The sequence below is a fragment of the Canis aureus genome, chromosome 13 (genome assembly GCF_053574225.1).
Source record: "Canis aureus isolate CA01 chromosome 13, VMU_Caureus_v.1.0, whole genome shotgun sequence".
In the NCBI taxonomy this organism is placed as follows: Eukaryota; Metazoa; Chordata; class Mammalia; order Carnivora; family Canidae; genus Canis; species Canis aureus.
This window is the reverse complement of record NC_135623.1, coordinates 12954543-12970916: the sequence shown is the minus strand read 5'-3', so window position 1 is coordinate 12970916 and position 16374 is coordinate 12954543. Positions and strand designations below refer to the sequence as shown.

The window sequence follows — 16374 nt, the reverse complement described above, 5'->3', positions numbered from 1 at the left end:
TGAACGTGGGGCTTGATGCCAGACTTGATCTCAGGACCCTGAGATCATGACCTGAGCCGAAATCAAGAGTCGAATGCATAACCAACTGAGCCACCCAGGTGCCCCTATCTCCTCTGCTTTCCAGTGTAGTAAAATGTGTTTTCTCCTCTCCTTCCTCTCACATCTCAGAGCCTAATCTTTCCCCCTATGCTCTTGCTCCTAAAGGAACACTTCAGTAATTACCATTGGTTTTCAAAACTCCAGTTCCTTCTCCTTACCCTCTAAAGTCCCTCAACTCCTCCTAGATCTACTCCCCCCAGTAAGCTTCCCTTTACCCTGTTTCTCCCTCAGTCTGCCTGCCACCTTCTCTTTCTTTTCTTTCGTGACCGAACTTTTAGAAGAAAAATGACTTGACTTTCCATTGGCATCAATTCTCTGTAGCCTGACTTCAGTTCCAAAGATTCTGCTGAAGTTGCTCGGACAGTGACCTCATTTTGAATCTAGTGATACCTTGTCAGGTCCTTAAACTGACCTCTTCACCTGAGCAATAATATGACTTGCCCAATTCACTACCCTCCTTTATAATCAGACTCTCTGACTCTTCCTCCTCCTCTGTCCATTAAATGCTGACATTTCCAGGCATTTCGTACTTTACTCTTCCTCTTCTGAATTTCTCAAACTCTCTAGTTTCTTTTCTTTTTTTTTTTTTCAAACTCTCTAGTTTCACCTACTTTTCTGCATTCACTGATCTGCTTATAGAGTCCTAAATTTGTGTTCCCAACTGCAAACATTTCTGTGCAGTCCCTGAGCTGCACCCCTGATCGTCTACCAGACGTATTTACTCAGATGCTCTGTAGACATTATATCAGCGAGATAGGCTAGGCCCTCCAAAGTCTTAGGGGCTCACAAAGATACATTTCTTGCTCATATTACACGTTCTCTGTGGCTCTGCTGCAGCTGTGACCCTGCTGTCCTCCTTTTGGAACCTAGGCTGACAGAGAAGAGTCTATCTGGAACATCACCAGTCATTCATTATAGCAGAGGGAAAGAAGGATCCACACAAGCCCTATGTTGGCTCTTAAAGCTTGTGCCCAGGAGTTACACATTTCAGGCCACACTTGATCAGCCAAAGTGAGTTACATGGCCACTCCTGAGTTAATTGGGTGGGGATGTATAATCCTCCCCCAGGGAGGGGCACAGTAATATTTGGCACTAGTCCTACAATCTACCACAGGCATTTCAAGCAAAACACGTCTAAACCTTCTCCTTTTTGTTTCATCCTCATCCAAAGTCTATTCTTCCCTCAGTTTTCCTTTTTTTTTTTTTTTTTTTTTTTAGATTTTATTTATTTATTCATGAGAGACACAGAGAGAGAGGCAGAGACACAGGCAGAGGCAGAAGCAGGCTCCCTGTGGGGAGCCCGATGCAGGACTTGATCCTGGGACCCCAGGGCCACGACCTGAGCCCAAGGCAGACGCTCACCTGCTGAGCCACCCAGGCGCCCCCAGTTTTCCTTTTTTTTTTTTTCATGACTTGGCATCATCGACCATTAAGTCAACCAAGCTAGAAACTTCAGGGTTGTCTTTAATTCTGCCCCTTTCCTGTGGTCGAAGAGTCTTCTGAGCTCTGCCCTGAAATGTCTTGTCTCAGTTCTTCCTCTTGTGTGTTCCCTCTGTCCTGGGTAGAGCCTCCTGTATTGCTGGAGACCCCTGATGGTCTCCCCATTGGCATCACAGGTGTGCCCTTCACAGATGTGCCCTCCACTTGCTGTCAGGGCTACATTAAAAAAATACAGATTTCAGGGCGCCTGGCTGGCTCAGTCAATAGAGCATGTCACCCTTGATCTCAGGGTTGTGAGTTCAAGCCCCACTTTGGGTGTAGAGCTTACTTAAAAAAAAAAAAAAATACACATCTGGGCAGCCTGGGTGGCTCAGGGGTTTAGCGCCGCCTTTGGCCCAGGGCGTGATTCTGGGGTCCCAGGATCGAGTCCCACGTTGGGCTCCCGGCATGGAGCCTGCTTCTCCCTCTGCCTGTGTCTCTGCCTCTCTCTCTGTGTCTCTCATGAATAAATAAATAAAATCTTAAAAAAAAAATTACACACCTTACCTTGCCACTCCATTATTAAGAAACCTACACATATCCCCCATTGCCTACCAAATACTTCCCTTTGGTGTTCAGTGTTTTCCTAAGGTACCCGAAACATAACATATAGTTTCAGCCTTCTACAATGCCCTCATACACACTTTCCATTTCCCATGTATATTGTGGATTTGAATCCCTGGGATGACCACATCCATCCTACTCTTTCTGACCCCCCTCCTGTTCTTATTAAGGTGTAATATAGAGAACAGTAAAATACAACCTTTTTAGTGTATTGTTCTGCAAGTTGTGACAAATGGATGTGGTTGTGTAGCCACCATGTCTGTGAAGACATGGACAATCCCATCATGCACACACATTCTGCTGAGCCCTCTGCAGTCAACCCTTTCCCTCACCTGTACAGCCCCTAGCAACCACTGACAGTTGCTCTGTCCTTACAGTTTTGTTTTTTCCAGAATGACATATATGTGGGAGACCATAGCCTTTGGTCTGGCTTCTTCTACTTAGCATAATGCATTTGAGGTTCGTCCAAGTTTATTGTGCATATCTCCAGTTTATTCCTTTTCGTTCCTTAGTATTTCATCATATGGATAAACCACAACTAGTTTATCTATTCCTGACTTTAGGGGATTTGAGGAGTGTTTCTGGTTTTCATCCCATCCCCCTCTTGCAACTCCTGCTTATCCTATAAAGGATGGTTCAACTATTTCCTCCCACCAGCTTGTTCGAGTGCCTTCCATAATGCCCTTATCACAGTGCATTGCAATTCATTGTAGATGGTGTTCATGAAGGACAGGAGTGCAAGTTCATTAGTTCTCTCCATGCCTCTGTCTCTCATCCCCAACATCTGCCGCAGAGCCCTCCACATGGGCGTTCAAGCAGTAATTGTTGAAATGAACGTGCCTGGATCCCTTTTTCCTCAAGGCATCACCTCCATCCATTCTCACCTATAGATTCTAAGAGATTTGTTTTAAAAAGGATTCCAGGGGATCCCCCGGTGGCTCAGTGGTTTAGCGCCTGCCTTCGGCCCAGAGCGCGATCCTGGAGTCCTGGGATTGAGTCCCGCGTCGGGCTCCCAGCCTGGAGCCTGCTTCTCCCTCTGCCTGTGTCTCTGCCTCTTTCTCTCTCCCTCTCTCTCTCTCTCTCTCTCTCTCTCTGTGTCTATCATAAATAAATAAATAAATCTTAAAAAAAATAAAAAATAAAATAAAAAGGATTCCATGGGGCAGCCCTGGTGGCTCAGTGGTTTAGTGCCGCCTTCAGCCCAGAGCGTGATCCTGGAGACCCGGGATCGAGTCCCACGTCGGGCTCCCTGCATGGGGCCTGCTTCTCCTTCTGCCTGTGTCTCTCATGAATAAATGAAATCTTAAAAAAATAAATAAATAAAAATAAAAAGGATTCCATACTGGGACATGGGGCTGGCTCAGTTGGTAACTCTTGATTCTCTGGGTTATGAGCTCAAGCCCCACACTGGGCATAGCAATTACTTAAAAATAAAAATAAAATTGCCTAGTGGCTCAGTTGGTTAAGCATCCAACTCTTGATCTCAGCTCCAGTTTTTATTTCGAGCTTGTGAGTTCAAGCCCTACGTTGGGCACCACACTGAGCATAAAGCCTACTTTAAAAATTAATTAATTAATTAATTAGTATATTTTAAAAAAGGATTCTATGGTCAAATAAGTTTGGAAAATACTATATACTCCATCTCCCTCTTAAAGATTATACATGATCAAATAAAGGTTCTGAGAAGTCATACAGTAGAAAAACTTTTTTTTTTTCAATGAAAAACCTTTTTAACTTAGGTTCAACTCGGTATTTCTCAAATCTCTTTGACCATAAAATATCTAAACTTATCCTGCGGAACTCATATTACTAAAGAACACACTTTGGGAAATAATGTCAGAACTATTATAACTCAGTTACATTTCCTCTTGTCCAGCTAGGTCCCCTAGTCCACATTTGAATTTGATGGAATGAGACTTTTCTGTACTCATAGAGGTTCCTGTAGCCTTGGCTACAAGTCAGCCGAGCATAATGGTAGTTAGAATGGATCCAAATAAACTCCCATCAAATTCCTGTCTCTATACAAAATAAACTTCCTCATATGGAACCCTGCTGTATAGCACAAGAAGGAGAAAGTGAACCAAATAGCCAGGTGTAGTTCCTTTCCTTGTAAATGCATTTCTGAAGTTCCCTTCTCTGCTTTTCTAGAAGTTTGATTGTAGCATTTTGGCTGCAAGTGAACCTTACAATTTAGAATTTTAAAAGTGTAAATGAGGGGCGCCTGAGTGGTTCAGTGGGTTAAGCGTCCACCTTCAGCTCAGGTCATGATCTCAGGGTCCTGGGATCAAACCCCACATTGGGCAACCTGCTCAGTGGGGAGTCTGCTTCTTCCTCTGCCTCGCCCCCCATCTCTCTCTCTCTCTCTCTCTCTTTCCCTCTCTCTCATGTTCTCTCTCTGTCAAATAAATAAATAAAATCTTTAAAAAATAAAGTGTAAATGATCATCACCTAGTTTTATAGCTGATTAGATTAAGAACTGAAGATATTATGCTTTGTTAAGGTTAACATCAGGGGCAGCTGGGTGGCTCAGTTGTTGAGCGTCTGCCTTTGGCTCAGGGCGTGATCCTGGGGTCCTGGGATCAAGTCCAGCATCGGGCTCCCTGCATGGAGCCTGCTTCTCCCTCTGCCTGTGTCTCTGCCTTTCTCTCTGTGTCTTTCATGAATAAATAAATAAAATCTTTAAGAAAAAAAAGAAAAAGAATAAGGTGATTGGGCTAAGAAACATTACAGAAAAATTCAACATGTTGAATTAAACTAATTTTCAAAACTTCACTTAAGAGCAGTTTGCTAACCTGTTAACAATTAATAAATAAAAGAAAAATATGGCCTGGCCTGAACCCCGTCTGACATTTTGGTGACTAATTATGCCTCGTCCCCTTTTTTTTTTTTTTGGTAGGTGGGGAAAAGTGGCAACGTACCAGCAGGCACTACAGTGGACAGTACCATCACACATCCTTCAGAGTTTGACTTTTACCTCTGTAGTCATGCAGGAATTCAGGTAATTTAGAAGCTGGTTCAGATCTTTGACTTGATAAGGAGATGTTTGCAAATTCAGCAACTGGCTTGACTAGACTTGTTATTCAACACTCTGCATCACTTTGTTAATTTAATGCTTGTATTCTAGAACTGTTATCTTTCGGTCTGCTTGTAGGTGTGCTAGGCAGGAATATTTCTGAATTGAAGGAGTAGATTTCAACGTTTCTCTCCTTTCACAGAGTGAACCCATGTCAGAAACATATTAATCATAAAAGTCTCTCTCTAGGGAACCAGCCGTCCTTCACATTACCAGGTCTTGTGGGATGACAACTGCTTCACCGCAGATGAACTCCAGCTACTAACTTACCAGCTATGTCACACGTATGTGAGGTGCACACGCTCGGTCTCCATTCCAGCCCCTGCATATTATGCCCGGCTTGTAGCATTCAGGGCAAGGTATCATCTGGTGGATAAAGATCATGACAGGTAAGTTTCTCAGCCGCAATGAAATCTCTTTTTGCCTGGATTACCAATGTGTTAAAAAAAAATGAGCTACTATAGAGAAGTTTTTGGAGGAGCTAAACTTCCTTTTAGGGTTTAAATTTCAAGAAGTGAATAAAATTGAATGTGCCTTTGAGAGCTTATTATGTGACTTCTGGTTCTAGAAATGCTCAGGCCTGCTCATACTTGCATGGTGTGCCTATCTATATAGTCTGCCCAAGGGAAAAACGTCTAATTTGGAGTTGCCTGTGGTTTTCCCAAAGAGCCAAATGCATTCAGTTCTGCGCAGGTCGTGAGCAGCCCCAAAGGTGGCCCCCACAGTGCCCTGGCTCTGGTCTGTGCAGTCACAGGCCTGTGGATTCCACTTCATGCAAGGGGAAGTCCTGCACAGTTCACTTGGCTTTCAGTACACTTTGGAGGAATGCACTGGAGTGAATCTGGGCATCTGTGTGGGAGAGGAGGAGTGCCAGACAATTGTCACCCCCAAATAGGGATCTCAGAAGCATGAGACATTTTGACCTGTTACCGAGCACTATTAAATAGCTGAACAAGCTCTCTGCATTAATTTTCTTTTCCAAATGACAATCTGTGAAGTGTAGCGGTTTCTGGGCTCTTCCCCAAGTCTGAATTCAGCTGCTAAATAGTAGACATTCCATCGCAAGTCTATTTCTGTAAGGGATGAAAATGGAAAATGCCCAGCTGTGGCTTTATACTTTCCATTCTGTAATATACCTTCATCCATTCAACACATTTATTAGGAATTGACTGTGTGCCCAGCACTGTGCTCAGTTCTAAAAATATGAAGATGAGAAAGAACTATTTCCCGGGATTTTCTGTTTCAGAATGGCAGATGATATGGGCAAACAGCACTGACAATTAGGCCAAGGCCGTATAGGTGAAGGTGCAGTGGGACGTTAGAAGAAAGGTTGTTAGAGAAGATTTCATAGCTGGATGGGTGGGATTTGGCTCTAGAAAGAAGAGAAAAGGATTTTCTAGGCAGAGGGTACAATGGACATAAAGAGAAAGCAAGCAACATGTTTAGACAATAGCAAGGTTTCTTTGGCTGGAGCACACGAAAGGGGAAGAGCGGGCCTAAAGCTGGAAAAAGTATGTTAGAGCAAGGTTGTTCTTTGTTAAATGTAAAAAGCTGCTTTGGAGATAAAGCAGACAGTCCTTAGCCATTAACTGGGCATGAGTGGGAGAGAAGAGGATGAAGTAAAAGATGACTAAGCTTGTGAGCTTAGATGGTAAGAGCAATAATAATTTAAGTAGTAAAATAATTAAGCAGCAAAAGTAACCACTGAAGTCAGAAGAGGGATGGTGACTTACAGTTTGCCAAGCCCTTTATATCATAGTAGCCTGAGGACATATGTTCAGAAGTTATTACCATTATCTTAAAAGACCAAAGTTCAAGGAGATGTACCCTCTCCGAGGTCATGTCACCAGTGAGGAGTAGATGAGGGGAGACTCACAGCGTAGTAACATTGCACAGCCAACGTAGAACGTTCCAGCACTATGCCAGGCACGGAAATTCATTCAACCAATGGTTACTGAGACTACACTATGTGCTGGGTGCTAAGGGCTCAGGGGTAAGACCGACAGTCACTGCTTTCTTGGAGTTTACACTTCCTGGGGGGAAATACATAACCATCCAATTAATAGCTTAATTTCACACGCGTTGAGTACCATGCAAGAAAAGTGGAGGATTCTGTGAAAGTATGTCTCAGGTGGCTGTGACCTGAACTTGGGAAGCAGGGAAGATTTCTTTGGGGAAAATGCCATTTGACTGTAGCCTAAAGGACAAGTAGGCATTAGCCACACATAAAAGTAGAACTCCTAACGTAAGCACTGTTAAGGATTTGGGTCTTTGTAGACATCATTTGATTTATTTACTGCAACAGCCCATCCAATAAGTCTAATGCATTTTTCAGTTGAGCAAACTCATGTTTAGAGAGACACAACAAATTTTTTTAAAGAGCCTGAGATTTTGAATCCAGTAGTTTGTGCTATGTGAAATATGTGAAATTTGAAGTGGTCTCTTGTTTGTTACGCTTGGGGTTTTTTGTTTTCTTTTTTTGTTTTTGTTTTTTTGCATTCTTCTCTTTACAGCGCGGAAGGCAGTCATGTGTCAGGACAGAGCAACGGCCGGGATCCTCAGGCCTTGGCCAAGGCTGTGCAGATCCACCATGATACCCAGCACACGATGTATTTTGCCTGAGAGTCTCAGAAAAAGAACTCAACCAATCTGGCACCCCACGCAGCCTCGAAATGTTTCAAATGCCTACCGCCTCTGAGAGAGCCAAGTTGACTTCAGGTGGTCCTCTACCAGCAGCTTGGAATAGTTGCACTGAATCTATACTTTGCAGCACTGTCTGATGCATCAACAAAATTGAGCCATTTTTTAAAAAGTAATAGATACTCCTAGATTGTCTTTTCTGATGCACTGGACTGAATTTTTACCTCATCTTGCAAAGGCTGATCGGCCTGAACTTCCTTAAGGACTTTATGAGAAAGGTTTCTATGGAATATTTTGCTAGCTGTGGTGTTCACCGCATCCCTCTAGTCTTAGAAGATTATTCCTTGTTTTCTGTATCCATTGAGTGGGGTGTATGCATAAGTGGGAAAGAAAAACCAATCTACTTCAGTTCAGCGTAACTTTCTAATTCTGTGGGTCCATAGACTTTTTAATGGAGATTTCTGACTTCACCACTGTAAATGCCTTTAATGAGCATTAATTTTTGAAAGTTTTACAGTTTTATTAGTTTTCCTACTTCATCTTCATGATATCTACAGACTTGTGCTGGTGCAAGAACAGGCTGCCAGGCAATTGCACTATATTTGGCTGCAAATCCAGACAGGCAGTTCTCTTATTTGGTTGACTTTTGTGAATGTGTAGCACAAAGAGATGTAATGCATGTCACGGTGACAAAATAACACTGCCATGGTAAGAGTATTCATGTTTCCCACCTCTCTGAAAAAAAAAAAAAAAAACTTTTAGTATTTTTCAAAGTTTTCAAAAGTGCCCATTTTATGCTGCTGTGTGGTTTGTTAGATCTAAATGATTTTTAAGCTTTTCTCATAGAAAATTAACTTTGGCAATAAACATTTTTTAAGGTCCCTTCTCTTCCTCCCCCAACAATGTAGTTTTTTAGATGAGATTTCAGTATGATTTTATCAGCTACTTCTTATAGATCATAATCTGGCAATTTCTGAAACTGGTCAGAAAAGACATATATTTCCATGACTTTTTAAAGAATTATTTTTATCTGTTTTATAGTCACAGTTGGTGTCCTGTCACTTTGTTTTAAAATAAGCTAGAACCAGGATGCTTCCTTATCGGATAGGCTTTGCCAATCCTCAAAGTACATTTAGTGATGCTGCAACCTGCACAAATGTACCAGCATTTAAAACTTTTTTTTCCCGGGAATCAAGGTTACTCACACAATTATGTGCAGTGCAATTTTTTTTTTCTTCTCTTTCAACCTGAGATGTACTTGGTGGGGTTTCCTTCCTTTCCCTAAACTAAAATTGCTTAGAAGAGGTTGATTTTTCTGAATAGATTCTAGATTCCGCTCGCAAGGAGACGGGTTCCTTTCTTGTCCAAACAAAGGGAGCTGATCTAAAGCAAGCATCAGTTGAAAATGTAGGGAAAAATGTATTTTGTATTTAGTGTAGATACCACTTTGTGAATGGACAGCAGTTACATAGAGTCTTGGTAGTTCCAGCCAGTGTTTCCCAGCCCCAATTGTACTGACTTGTGATTCTCTAATCCTGGAACCTCAGAAGTGAGAGCTGGAGAAGGGGATCAAAGCCCCAGAGCCGCCTTCCGTGTGACTGAGGAAGGTGCTGGGGGAAGAGACAGACACAATGTGGGAAAACCACTTTGCCCCCCTGTCTGGAGACTGCTGGTGGGGAAACACTGGATCTGATGGTGAAAGGTGTTTGAACTCTGTAGCCGGTCCAGATCGCTCGAACTAGCCTTCTCAAAATCCCAGCAATACAAAGCACTGTTTTTCTTCGGTCTTTTAAAGAAGCTTGTAAATACGTTGAAGTTTACATTTCCACGTGCCGTAGGTCAGCGGCGGCCCCCCACCCCCCCCACCCCCCCCACCCCCCGTGTTTGCTGAAACTTTAGAAGGTCGGCGGAGTCCCGTAGCTCATTCCGAGGACTGCAGCGGCGCGTGCAGCGGGGCCCCAAGCAAGGTCTGTAACCGAGGCACATCCGAGGCAGGAGTGAAGGGACGGAAGGTGTTCATTGCTTAAGATTTTCCTTTTCTGCAAATACCTCACGTGGATACTACGAATCAGGACCTGTTGGTGAGGGGCTGGCTGCTGCTTTTGCTCACACTTGTTCAGGGAGAGCTCAGAAAATACCCTTCAGCTTGGCCCCCTTGGGCCCAGGAGGAGGAAGCTTCTTTCGGAGAAGCAGGACTTGCCGGGGTTCAGGATGTGCAGAGCCCTTGGCCAGCGGGCACCCCACCTGTACTCGAGGGCCTCAGGCCTGCTTGTTAACGCACAGAAGTGTCACTTCTCACCCTGTCCTGTCCTGCGTGCAGCAGGGAGCGATGCGGAGGGCCACGGAGCCCGGATTGGCTTGCCGGGCCATGGCCTGAATGCTTGACCTTGAACTCTACAGCTTGTACAACCTCAGTCAGTCCTGTACACTGGGCCGAATCAGTGTGGTGGTGGAGGAAAAGCCGGGAGGCCTATTTTTATAGGAAACAGTACTTTTAAGGGGGCAGATGCTCTCATTTTGGATGAAAGGAAAGAAATATGGAAGAACTAGGATTATTGGGGAAAAAAACAAAACAAAACCTGCTAAGGGGGTGAATCTTTAAGAGGTAATCACTATAGAGTCGGAGCTGCAGCAATACTGTTGCAAGCAAGTCTAAATGCATAGTTGCAATTTGGCTTGACAGCTGCAATACCCTAACCCCTCGGGGCCGACTGAATTGTCATGCATGTGTCAATCAATGGGAGGTGTGCATTCTCTAGAAGTAGGTTTAGGCTGTTTGTCTGTTGGTTTCCTTTGGGTTTTTTTTTTTTTTTTTTTTTTTTTAATGCAGCCTGGTTAGGCCCTGTCATGTGGTGTGAAAGATTGAAACGTAGCAATGCTAAAGAGTAACCGTTAAGGAATAAGGTGCGGGGACATTAAGAGAGTGGTGACGATCCAAACGAACCGATTACGTGGTGTGGTGGTGGTTGTTGAAGCTGCTGAACCCTCGGGGTTTCTAAAGTGAACTAGCTGACTTAAAGCACTCAAAGCCTGGGCACGCAGAACATGTTCATTCTTACTGTAAATTCTGTTTGCTGCTTCCAAAGGTGATGATTTACAAGCAGACACGTTCTGTATGGCCTGTACTTTAGGATCCGGTGCCCAGCCTGTGTCGGAGCTCACCACCTGGTTCCCCTACCTACCCTTGCTGTGGGAAAAGGCAACCCACTGCCTAAGGAGGCCCGCTCTCTCTGCTCTGCCCCAGTGACCCTTTGTGGATGTGCTGTAAGATTTTCTTGCTCAATAGCAAGGTGTTGGGAGCTCTGCTTTCATTTTAAGAAAGTGGAGGCTGAGGGCATTGTATGAATACTGCTTCAACTCCGAGGATTTTTCCTTATAAAATTAAAGGGAAGATCTTGTTATCGCTTAACCATTTTCTTATCCCTTGCTATTGACATTCATGCTCTATGTCTAGTGGCTGAAAATGTTTGCATTTGTTCATTTGACTAATGGTGTAATTTTGGTTTCTATATTGTTAGACCTGTAATGTTTTAAAATGTATTTTATTAACTTTGGACTGGATGTATGTCTCTAGCAATACGAGGTACTTTCTAAACTATTAAGGGAGGGGTGATATCCTCATGTTGAGATAAAATGATGGTTGTTTAAATTTTGCAATTTTTTTTTGGCCTGCAGGGATATTTTGTGTTCATGTGTCCAAAAGAGAATAAATTGGCATTCTTGTGCCAAAAGTTGTTTTTCTTGTTAATTGTCTAATACATACAGAGTATACTGTACTGGTAAAACACATGGTCGCTTTTCAAAAAGTACCCTCAATTTAAGAAATTTGAGAAAGAACAGAGAGGAAACTTTGTGTTTTTAACTCCTGGGTCTCCCTAGCTTTAGAAATTGATATTTGGGGATTTTGGAAGAGCTTCTCAGCAAAATGTCATATATGAAAACTTTTACAAGATTCATCAGGGTTCTGGGTATAGCTCTCAATGGGAAAATCTATTTAAGTGAAGTTTTGAGAAAAACCTGCAGTCTCCAGAGGGCAGTATGGCCACATACTTTCAACACTGACTTCTCCAGAGGAGGCTATGCCTCAATTCACCCAACCTGGGGCTATCCAGTGTCAGGTCTTTAAAAAATTCTCACCACGTGAGGGTGAGTCACAGCAGGGATAATACAGAGGTTTGCACGATATGGCACTTATCCTCAGGGAATTCATGGTTGACCAGGGGAGCACATTCTGCCTACAACTAACTTTACTACAGGTAGTTGTTTTTTCCATCAGCACAATATTTCTCCCTCTGTATTTTTTTTTAAGATTTATTTATTTATTCATGATAGAGAGAGAGAGAGAGGCAGAGACACAGGAGGAGAGAGAAGCAGGCTTCATGCAGGGAGCCCGATGTGGGACTCGATCCCGGGACTCCAGGATCGCACCCTGGGCCAAAGGCAGGCGCTAAACTGCTGAGCCACCCAGGGATCCCCTCTCCCTCTGTATTTATCCATTGTCAAACATTTATCACAAACCCAATACATGCCAAGTTCTGCCTAGGTGCTGGGAACATAGAAGAGTAAAATCTAGGGGTGCCTGGGTGACCCAGTCACTTAGGCATCTGCCTTCAGCTTGGGTCATGATCCCAGGGCCCTGGGATCATGCCCCACATCCAGGCTCCTGCTCATGCTCCTGCTACATAGGGAGCCTGCTTCTCCTTCTCTCTCTGCCTGCCCCTCTGCCTGCTTGTGCTCTCTCTGTCAAATAATTAAATAAAATCTAAAAAAAAAAGAATTGGGACACCTGAGTGGCTCAGCAGTTGAGTGTCTGCCTTTGACTCAGGGGGTGATCCTGGGGTCCTGGGATCGAGTCCCATATCGGGCTCCTGTGGAGAGCCTGCTTCTCCCTCTGCCTGTGTCTCTGTCTCTCTGTCTCTCATAAATAAATAAATAAATAAATAAATAAATGAAATATTTTTTAAAAAAGTAAAATCTTGATCCTTCAAAGAGTTCATTCTAATGTGGCATGGAGTGGAGAGGCAGTGAGATTTACATTATCTGAGTGCCTAGTATAACCAGTCAATTTATATTGATATCTTTAATCCCAGCCACAGTTCCTTTGAGGTTGACAATGGTGTCCCCTTTTTAAAGATGAGGAGTCTGCTTCAAAGAAGTTAAACAACACGGTTTCTGGATGACATAGCTAGAACTGAGCCCAGGCCCATCTATTATTCCTGCGGTTGAGCACAAAATAATGGGAACTTGGAAGGGGAAACAACTTCTGCCGTGGGGAGTCAGGAAAGACTTTACAGTGGTGGGGAGTTTAGGGGTAGGTGAGCAGGAGTTGGCAAGGTGAAGGAGGAGAGGATGAGGGGATGCTAAACACACTATTCCCAGATAGTTGATTGTGGTAGCTACAATTTTTGTCTATCCAAATGCTTCCCCTTATTCTTCCTTTGGGTGATGGAATATCTCTTATGGGAATCACATTATTTTGTGTGTTTCAGGTGAGTCCAAATGACCTTCCCATCTTGTCCCCCACCATGTGTGTCATGGTCATGTCTATCCTTGAATCAGTCACTAGGGGAAGTGCACCAGCTAGAAATACTCACATGTCCACTCCTGTGAGTCTGTGTGTCTGTGTGTGTGCGGCCAGCAAGTAGGGAAGGCACAGACTGGTCAACACTGTTGTAAGCCATATGCCTCTCTCTCCACCTCTTGGCTCTGGTTTCTTCTAAACTGCCTTTATTCTCCAGAGGCTCGTGGCAAATATTTAAGGAGAAAAGGGACACAAGCAGATGAGGAAAGGAGCAACTATATTACAAATTGGAGAAGAGAAAATAAGTGAGTCTAACAAACATTTCTGGAACTCCTATTATGGAGGAGGAACTATAAAGATAAAAGACACAAGTTCTGACCATGGAAAGTTTCTTTTGTAAACTTGGGGCCACACATGCGACAAGGTGGCTTTGAGAGTTAAGTGCCATGAGAAATATATACACAGAACCATGGGATCACTTGGAGAGTTTCCTAACAGAGATGGGAGATGAAGGAAGGCTTCTTAGAGGAAGTGATGACTGGACTGTCCTATAAAGAATAAATAGGAGGGACGCCTGGGTGGCTCAGTGGTTTGGGCGTCTGCCTTCTGCTCAGATCATGATCCTGGGATCTGGGATCAAGTCCCGCATTGGGCTCCCTGCATGGAGCCTGCTTCTCCCTCTGCCTGTGCCTCTGTGTCTCTCATGAATGAATAAATAAAATATTTTTTTAAAAAAGAATAAATATGAAATGTTATCAATGAACAAGGTGGAAGAAGGCATTCTGAGAATTCTCATCATGGGCAAAGTCACAGAAAAAAAAGAGACCGTGACTTATCTCGATGAATCACAAGTGATTTCAGTACTCTTAGATTATAAGGGGTGAGGGAGGAAGAGGAGATGATGAGGCTGGATGACGGACTCAAACATTAGTTCCTGACAGGACAGAACTTGGATGGCATGCCAAGAGGGCTAGAGGGTCCCTAGGTGCAGGCATGTAGCACAGTCTGACCCGTGTCAGCTAAGCCAGCAGTAGTGTTGTGGGGTAGGTTGAAGCTGAAGGGAGGTTAGAGTTTTATTGTAACAGCCCAAGCAAAAGATGAGGAGGCTTGTACTTGAGCAGTGATAGTGCAGTTGGAGAGAAGGAATGGACGCAAGAGATATTCAGAAAATAGAAGCAGAAATTCTTGAAGGTGGATATGGAGAACGAGGGGAAGGAAGCAGATTCATTAGGGTTCCCAGGTTTCTGGCTGGGGTAGCTGGAATGACAATGATACCCCTCGGAGAATGAATGCAGAAGAAGAAGAAGAAGCAAATTTGTGCTTTGTGGAAAGGAGGAAGGTGGTAAGTTTGGTTTTGGGCAAATTGGATTTGAAGATGGTGCATATGGACTGGAGAAAGAGTGTGGGAGCCATCAGCATATAGGTGGTGCGTAAGACCATTCACGTGTGTGTTCAGGGAGATTATTCAGGGCAAGAAGAAATGGAAAAATATGGATTCCCAAGAAAGGCAAATATTTACAGGGTAGACATAGGAAGAGGCATGCCTGAGGGAGAATAAGAAATGCACAAAGAAACAGAAGAGAACCAGTTGTCCTAGAAACCAAAGGAAAACATTTCACTAAGTATACGTAGGATAGGGAGTTGCTGTGTGACACTGGACAAGTGACTTAACTTTTTCTAACCTCAGTTTTCTCATTCACAAAGCAGGGGTGGTACTAGAACTTACCTCTTGGGGTTTTAAGTATTAAATGAGATAATATAGGTAAAGTCTTGGAGCCATTTAGATACAAGCTACAAAGAAGGAAGTGGTTCAACCATCCAATATCGTATAGCAAGACAAAATCTGAAAAGTGCCCATCAGAATTTGTAGCACAGAGGTCATGGGTGACTGTGGTGGGTGCACCATCTGAGGGCGGAGGGGGCTGTTTGTTGGAGGGAGAACTGGAAGCAATTGGGGGGAATGAGATTTAATATACAAGTTGGAAAAAACTGGGAAAGGGGGGAAGCCTTACTGTATGGTCTTCTGTAACTATTTTGAAATATAATAAATATCCAGCTCAAATTTTCACCACAAAGCAAACACATTCATGTAACTCCTACCCATATTTAAAAACAGAAGTTTCCTGGTGCCCCAGAAGGCCCACAGGACACCTTCCTAGTCATTACCTGAGCCCATTCTCCCCAAAGATAATCATTATCTTGACTTAGGTAGTTCTGCTTGTTTTGGAATTCATAAAAATGGAATCATTCGGGTTGTATTCTTTTGTTTCTGGCTTCTTTTGTTCAGTTATGCGTTTGTGATATTTGTCCACGTTCCTGCACATAACAGAAATGTGTTTCATTTTTTATTGCTGTATAATAGTCCATTGTCTGGATATATTACCATCCGTTAGCCAGGTTGGAGACAGTTGGGTTGCTTCTCCTTTCTGGTTATTGTGAATAATGTTGCTGTGAACATGGATGTAAAAATATCTCTTCGAGACCCTGCTTTCAACTATTTTAGGTATATACTCAGAAGTGAAGTAGCTGGATCATATAATTCTATGTAATTTCTTGCAGAACTACTATACTGTTTTCCACAGCACATGGACCATTCAACATGCCCACCAGCAGTGTGCACATGGGGCCCGATTTCTCTACTTCATTTCTCTATTTCTCACTCCACTTCCTCCATTTCATCCTTACTGGACACTTGTTATTTTCTGTTGTTGTTTTGTTTTTATTTTTATTTTTTTTAAAATTTTCTCCCACTCTTTTTTTTTTAATTTTTATTTATTTATGATAGTCATACAGAGAGAGAGAGAGAGAGACAGACACACAGGCAGAGGGAGAAGCAGGCTCCATGCACCGGGAGCCCGATGTGGGATTCGATCCCATTGCGCCCTGGGCCAAAGGCAGGCGCTAAACCGCTTCGCCACCCAGGGATCCCTGTTGTTTTGTTTTTAAATAATAGCCATCCTAATGAGTGTGAAATGGCTTCTCATTGTGGTTTTGACTT

The 16374-nt window shown here is 43.3% G+C and overlaps 1 protein-coding gene across 1 annotated transcript in view; it reads left to right on the top strand.

Annotated features, from left to right (window-relative positions):
- Positions 1-11586, top strand: part of LOC144281894 (protein argonaute-4) — a 39617-nt gene extending 28031 nt beyond the window's left edge. The window contains exons 16-18 of the mRNA XM_077844783.1: positions 5039-5140; positions 5405-5604; positions 7729-11586. Coding sequence (XP_077700909.1) covers positions 5039-5140; positions 5405-5604; positions 7729-7837 — 411 coding nt within the window. The 3' untranslated portion in view covers positions 7838-11586. The remainder of the gene's footprint in view (positions 1-5038; positions 5141-5404; positions 5605-7728) is intronic.
- The last annotated feature ends 4788 nt before the right edge of the window (positions 11587-16374 follow it).